We start from the raw sequence: 7819 nt of genomic DNA, 5'->3' as shown, positions 1-7819 counted from the left end.
GAAGCACAACGTTTCAGAAGCTCGACGTTTTCGAAGACCGACGTTTCTTCATCACGAAGTTTTCTCGGAAAATCTTCGTATCAGTAAAATATTATTCTGGAGACATAATAAGTTGGAAGCAGGATGGGAATTAAGCAGGATGGGAAGCAAGTACGACGGGATCGAAGCACGACGGGAAAACCCGAAATTGGGCAAAAACCCTAATTTCGGTATTATGAAATTTTTCAAGGAAGCTGGAGACTCGGGAAATATTTTTCTTCAAGGTCAGAAATATTTTGGAGTCTATTAAGAATATTTAGCTCATCAGAACGGGAGCGAAAAAATATTCGGGATTGATCGCGGGTCGAAAATATGCCGGAAGGGTCAAAAATCGCGTAAACTGACCAAGAAGCTCGAGGTGTCTCTATGCATATGGCCAGGACGTTCTGTCTAGCATATCAGCAGCTGAGTGTCAACAAAAAGAGGAGGTGTAGACGTGAATGCGTGCTGAACATGCAGCTTGACAAGTCGTAGCTCGAGGTGTCGAAATACCTGCGATATGCACATGCGAACCGACATGCAGAGGCCGGTGTGTCGCAACGCATGCACTCCAGCCATGCAGCAAGCCATCTGGACGTGGTGATGTCTTCTGGCATGTAAAGGAAGCATGCATCAGGGCATGTGGACGCCCATGTGTCGCAACGCATGCGACCGAAATCATGTGGGATGACACACAGCCGCTTGGGTGGCACCGTCTGACTCGCTGGCGAGTTCTATATAACCCTTCATCCCCTGCTCATTTTCATTGATCCATCACACACCAAAGACACTTAAAGACGTGGCTAGTGAGAGAAAGAGAAAGAAAAAGAAGTTTTAGAAGAAAAGTTCTTTCGGAAGACCGAGATATCACCGAGAGGAAAAGTTCTGCCCGATAAAAGAATTTCTGCAATCTCTAAGCAGAAGCTCTGTGCAAACCATTTCGTCCAAGCCTTTCCTTTGGTGATCAAGTAGAGGTGGTGCTCAGATTAGTTCAGATCAGTCGAAGCTTTGAAGCCGATACGCTACCCGGAAGTCCGAATATCGATCAGAAGCTAAGGGAGGTTCTGTCCAAGTTCTGATCAGTGCAGTCCAGCCCGTCCAAGATGTCAGCATTGGGTTTTGGCTAAGCTCTCTCTCCGACCAACAAGCTGCTAGAACACTATGAGTTGGTTTGTTTGAGTTCCACTTGGAACTTAAGGTAGATCGAGTATTCATATAGAGTAGAATGCTCACACTGTTGCATGATAGAGTCCTTAGGGTTATTTATTAAACCGGACTCAGTTTAGCACGGGGTATGCTGAGATGAAATGGAATTAAGACTGAGATAATAACCTGACTAGGACTAAGATGATCGATTATAGTTGAATTGAGATTGAGATGAGATGCATGTCTTGATTATTTACTACTTGGTTGATTAGTTATGGATTAGACATGCCTTAGTGATGATTGCTTGGTAGTGATTATTGTTTGTGCAGGGATTATGGTAATGTTGTTGTCTAGGGGATCTTTGGCCATATAGGCCGATCTCCTGGTTGTGATGTTTATACTACGGGTCCTATGCCATATAGGCTGGACTACGAGTATTGGTTGATATTGTCGTAGACTCCTATATATTGTTTAGTTTTGGGTTGGAGTCTTGTCCCTTAGGTCTTTCCTAGGGATAATTGTGTCGAGTGTGTGTTGCCGACAGCAGGTGTGAAACCCGCCCATGCTAGGCATGTTGAGGGGTGATTAGTGTTTCCTCACCCTCGTACCCAACGGGTTCAAGGAAACCCCTTATTCACTGGATTGGGAAGACTCAGACGAACGGGGTCATGTCCTATGGCTGAGTATTACACGACGGTTTAATGTGGCAGTGACCCGAAGGACTGTGGGCTGTCGCGCGGTGACCCGAAGGACTGTGGACCGCGGTCGGTTGAAAGTTCCTTCTTCTGGCCTTTGTGGTAGGGGGATAGGATATTGCCGATAGAGAAGATGAACACGATGTCACCAGGGTCCGAGTTAGAGTGTTATGTCGTTACGAGTAGTCTTATTTTTGTTGGACGGTCAGTCATGTTCTTGTTTGATTGTTGGCTGGCCGGTTGGCCTTTCATCTCTAACCCTTGGTGTGGGTCATCCGTCGGTCATGTTCTTGTTTGATTGTTGGCTGGTGGGCCGACCTATGTCTAGGACGGTTCGGGGGTGTTATAGCAGGGACCTGGAGAAAACATCTGATAGCCTCTACGAAATCCTCCAGCACCGGGCGGAACCCCTATGAGGCAACATAGCCCGCTTCAATAAAGAGAAGGTGACTATTCCTGAATGCAATATCCCCATTGCTATCTCTGCCTTCAAGAGAGGCCTGCTCCCCGACGGAGACCTCTATAAGGAGTTAACGAAATACCAGTTCAAAACTATGGAAGATGTCCTATCTCGAGCCTGGGAGCACGTAAAATGGGAGAAATATGTCGCCTGCCGTGCTAAGGCGCAACAGAAATAAGATCCCAAGACGATCAGACTAGCCGAACCGAGCGAGAAGAGAAACCCTCTCAAAGACCAGCCACGGACTCCGTAAATCGAAATCGGGGCAGATACCTGAACCGGCCGATCAAGAAGGCAGAAGGGATGGCAGTGTCCACGTGGCTAGGCATCTCCCACCTCTCCGTCTTAAGGCCAGCTGATCAATGTTCTGAGGCAGATGGGCCAACAGGTCAAGTGGCCTCAGTAGATGAAAGCACCCGACTCTTTCCTGAGCCCCTGTTTCTGGTGCGACTTCCAGAGAGACCATGGTCACAAAACGGAGGACTGCGTCGCACTAAAGATTGAGGTCAACGAGCAGCTTAAGAAAGGACACCTCAGGGAGTTCCTTTCCGAGAAGGCCAAGGGCCATCTAAGAAAGGAGAAAACGGGAAAGCCCACTGAAGCTGCTCCCATCTCGCCACCTCGATAGAACCGGTGATTCATGTCATATCGGGCGTTTCGGAAATCAATGGCTTAAGCATTCGGCCGCGACGAAAATCACATGGAACGCTAAGCAAGGCCTAGAGGCAGCCAAGCCAAAACACTTGCTCCTAGGCACAGACGAAATAAGTTTTGTTAGGGAAAAATACCCCGGTATCATTTCCTCCAGCCTCCGGGCAGGACCCAGGCCTCCAGGTCCACGATACAGGAACGCTCCAGGTCCCCGCAAAAAGGAATCCTGGGACCAGTCCCGGGGACCGACTTCCCTTCCAAGAAATGGAAGATTTCCGACAAGGAGAACCTTCCTGTTTTCCGAATATGGAAGAGTTCAACCTAAACCAAACCGACTTCAAGGCGACTATATAAGGGCTCCTAAGTCCCAAAAGCAAGGAATTGACACCTCAAGACTTAAAGATTAGAGCTAGACGGGTAGAACTAGAGTTTATACACCAATCATTGTAGTTCCGGCTTGTTTACTCAATAATACATCTTCTTAAGTATTTCTCTCAAATTGTTAACCTCGAATCCCCACGAAATACTTACAAACACATACATACTACCAGCTTATCCATTGTTTTGTGGTACTCACAAAGATCCTACACAAAAATCTCCTAACAGTTTGGCGCTAAAAGGCGGGGAGTAATCAAACTACATGACAATGACGGTGGACAAGCATAACGAGCCATCCGATGATGCTCAAAGGGTAGCTGAACTCCAGAAGCAAGTTGACGGCATGCAGAGCCAAATAACCGAGATGAACCGAACTCGGGAGGCAACCGAGGAAACCCCTAACCTCTCTTCAGAAGTCCAGAGTCTGAAGGAGAAACTCAACAAACACTCTAAACAGCTGGATCAAAGCGCCGATAAGCTCAGCCAGTTGCTGTCAGAGAATACGGTCCTCCGGGATCAAAACCAAGCCCGCAGTATGGCAGGCAACAAGAAGCGTCGTTTCAACACCAAGGTTCGACCCATGGGGAACCTAAATACTACTAACTCCGGAGAAGGTATGACCGATCCAGCTCTTGGGTCAGGCGTAGTCGGGCAACGCGTGAAGGGGCCGAGAATCCTCATGTCCACAACCTGGAGGAGAGTGATTCCAAGCCAAAATCAGATAAGGAGACGCCTGAAAAGATATCAGCGATGGAGTCCTCTATGACTGCCTATCTCGTGAAGATGTTTTCCAAGAGATTCGACGCCATGCAGTCCATGGTGGAACGCCTACCAGAGGATAAAGTATGTTTTCTTCATTTTATATATTTCTTTAGAAAGTTTCCTCTTTCCTATGATCATCTTCTTTTATTTTCTCATAACAAGTATGTTTTCTTCATTTTATATATTTCTTTTTACCTATTATTCTTTATTTGATTTATTAATTTATTTTTATTATACAAATTAGAATAAAACTATGTATGTAAAAGCGTATCATATATTACATTTTCATATTTATAAATTAAACATAATACTACAATAAAAGGTGCATAATTTCTATCAAAAATTTATTTAAAAAAATAAGTTAATTGTTTATTGTAATATTTTATAATAAACATTTTATAAAACATAATATTTAAATTAATTTAAGGCATCAAAAATTTTTTCCACAGCTCTTTGAACGCGAATAACAATGGGAACTTCTATGTCTTTTGACTACGAGATCTCTAACACGGCCTCATTGGACAGAGACTTTTGCTAACTTCATAAATTCATAAATTCAAAGTACAAATCGAGAAAAAGAGACAATTTTTTGATACTTATCACCTAAGCATGTCCAAAAATCAATAATTTTACACGAAAAGGCGAATTTGTGTCTTTTTGATTGGCGGAATCTTATCCTGTTTGTTTTATTCACTCTAAAACGGCCTCATTGGACAGAGACTTTTGCTAATTTTTCTAAAGGCGTAATTACCGGGAGGATTTCAAGGCCCAGTCCAGTATTATTTATGGCAGGCCCAACTATTATGCATATATACACCGACGCAGAAAAGGCAAAGTGCAGCACACATCAAAGAAAAACCCTAAACGGAAATGCTCAGATCCTCCCGCCCGCCGCCGCGGTCGTCAGGCACTTTTGGCTCGACGTACCAGAAAAGACTCGCTGTAAGCCGAAAACAAAGCCTAAAACTAGCACGTAAGATCTCTTATTTCTCGAAATCGGTTGTGTGATTTGATTTCATCTGATTGATGCCATAGTATTAACTCTTTTCTTTTTAATTTCTTTTTCTTTGTTAACAGGAGAACTAGATCCTCCCCCTGATGATGAAAATTCTTTCTACGGTTTATGGGACTTCGACAACTGTCGCCTCCCTCCCCTTTATGTCGTGGGCTCGCTGATTCCCAAGATCAACTTGTGTTTACAAACCGTTAATCCTCTCTACCGAATGTGTCGTATGAATTCTGCCATCGGAAACCCAAATTTCGCTTTCATCTGGCAGAATCGCGATGTACTCAACAAGCAATGGGACGTGAAAGAGTCAAAGAAAAGAAAAATTAGATGTTCTGTCCCTATCTGTGGAAGGCTAATTCAGTCAAGCAATAATGCAGAGGTCGCCTACGAGCGAAAGTACGATGTGGCAGACCGGATGCTTATTCAGGAGCTTTTGTGTTACGTTCTTGCAAATCGTACTCCAAGAAACATACTGATTATATCTGATGATTGTGACTTTGGATTTCCAATGCATATTTTGAGGGAACGAGGTTACAGAGTCTTCCTGATGCAGCGATCAGCAAATCTTCGACCATTGACACAGATTGCACAGCACGCTTGGGCTTGGGTTGATGTAGTTAATGGGCTAACACGTCCGTTCTATTCTTTGCCTAATGCCTAAGCTATCTAACCCAAAGCTTCTTTCATTTCCTTTTTGTGTTGTCTATGGTTGTTGTTGAGTGTTGTTGAACCTGCTCTAATTATCCCACTTGTGTTGGTTTTCCTTTCTTACATTTTTTGCATTTAAAAACTCGAGTTTTAGAATTCAGCTTAAAATCATGTTAGATTCGGTCTGCTTTGAGTGAGATATTAAAGGGCCAACAGTTACGAAATGGATGACAGAAATCATATTGCTGGTGGTTCCACAATCTTTTTACAAATCCGGACACATTTTCTTGAAATAATCACTAACTGATAAACACGTTGTAACGATCCAAATTACTTAACTCAGTTAAAGCCCAATTATTTCAGTAAAAACAGTGTGGGACCACCGGCCTTTTGTTCAATATTCGTTTATACCAATATGGCTATTCGTTTTAGAAGAAAAATGAATTTGAAAACATTGAGGGTGACCAAAACTTTTAGGGAAAATTGATAAAAAAAAATTTAGATTTTTCTCAATTGGACTTTTAGCAATTTTTTAAGGAATATAGAATTTTAATTCATGTAAATACCATAATACCCTTAAAATTAACCAACTAATATGAATTATAATTATAATTATAATTTTCGTAATTGATTTAAGCTTAAAAAGGAAAAAACAAAAAGAAAACAAGAGACACAGCTGAGGGTTTCGGGTTACCTTAATATTATTTTTTGGAGATAATTTATGTTCTTCATCGGTGTTTCGTCGGACCTTTCGTCTCTAACCTCGTTTTCCTCATTCCCCTCTTTGTTCTCACACACAAAACAACGAAATCAAAGTGTTCTTCCTCTACGAGTTTCCTCGGACGGTTCATTACGAAATCGAGTGTTCTTCCATCAATTTCAACAAAATCTCATGTCTCTTCACATTAGGTATGCGATTACTTCTATTGATTCTCTTAAGCCTAGATTTTTTTTAAATCGATTTGTCATCTTTCTTATACTAAATTAGTTTTATGGGTTGATTACCCATCTTATACATTACAATTAAGTCATGCATGTTACTGTTTTTGATTTGTATTTGTAGAGTACCGATTTAGGTTTTTTGGAAAGGGGGAAATTCGAGTCTTAAAATCTTAGACTAGTTGTTGTTCGATTGTAATGCTAAACATGTAGACTATTTGTTGTCCGATTGTAATGTTTGTTGTTCTGGGAAATCTTAGAAATAGGTGGAACATTTGTTCTAAAAGTATATTTTATGTTCTTTCTTTGTTTATGCTCTCATTATAATCTTTTTTCTCTGAATGTAGGTATATCTGAGGAGTTACCAAAGAGGCTTTTTAAGGAGGTTGAGGAGACCCAAGTGACTCAGATCAATAACAACTGCTGGATCGACTACATGATTATCATAAAGTTGAAGGAATGACTCCCAAAGGAGTTGAATGTAGTTAAGAAAGATCGGGTTTTTCCTCAGATTTTAAGTTGCCTGAGACTGGTCTTGGGTACTCAACACGAGCGATACACAGCTTCTTGTGTAGGGATCTGGTAACTTACAAAATGCACGAGTTTTGGTTTGTTTTTTCGAGGAGACCACTTTGATTTTCATTGCTATTGTTCCACGCAATAACCAGGCTTGAGTGCAATACTAGTATCTCACTTAAGGAGTTCAATGATTGGGAAGATGATGATGGTTTCTAGAGGAAAGTGCTGAAGAGAAAAGAGGAAATTTGTATCTTGAACCTGTGGAAGAAGCACAAGGAAGCTGTTAAGAAGTGGAGTACTACTGATCGCATATGACTGGTCTACCTTTGCATAATTGTTTGTGTGGTTTTAGCGAGAGATGAGAAGCCTATTATCCCCCTCAAATACATCAATGTGGTCATGCATCTTGAGAAACTTCAAAAGTATCTTTTGGGAGTTGCTGCTTAATTATGCGAGTCAGTAGTCAAAACACGTGACAAACTGAAGGAGAAGACTACTAGTTACATGTTAGATTAATTCTCCTACGCCTTGCAGATTTGGGCAATGAAAGCAGTACCATAGACTGGAAATCTATATGAAAAAAAAACTTGACAA

The 7819-nt window shown here is 41.9% G+C and overlaps 1 protein-coding gene across 1 annotated transcript; it reads left to right on the top strand.

The window, feature by feature from the left end:
• Positions 1 to 3901: 3901 nt before the first annotated feature.
• LOC125594982 lies at positions 3902 to 5927 on the top strand. Its single transcript, XM_048770972.1, has 2 exons — positions 3902 to 5083; positions 5188 to 5927. Exons 1-2 carry the CDS (start codon positions 4981 to 4983, stop codon positions 5778 to 5780), a joined length of 696 nt encoding a protein of 231 aa, XP_048626929.1. The 5' UTR covers positions 3902 to 4980; the 3' UTR covers positions 5781 to 5927.
• The last annotated feature ends 1892 nt before the right edge of the window (positions 5928 to 7819 follow it).

This window comes from Brassica napus (assembly GCF_020379485.1).
Source record: "Brassica napus cultivar Da-Ae chromosome C7 unlocalized genomic scaffold, Da-Ae chrC07_Random_29, whole genome shotgun sequence".
Classification (NCBI taxonomy): Eukaryota; Viridiplantae; Streptophyta; class Magnoliopsida; order Brassicales; family Brassicaceae; genus Brassica; species Brassica napus.
This window is presented reverse-complemented; position numbering and strand designations above follow the sequence as displayed.

What these genes read in the sequence shown, in the direction of transcription:
- LOC125594982 (XM_048770972.1), top strand. Translation starts at nt 4,981, where the DNA reads ATGCTCAGATCCTCCCGCCCGCCGCCGCGGTCGTCAGGCACTTTTGGC. An exon ending in ACAAAGCCTAAAACTAGCAC is followed by an intron (nt 5,084 to 5,187) that starts GTAAGATCTCTT and finishes CTTTGTTAACAG; the next exon opens with GAGAACTAGATCCTCCCCCT.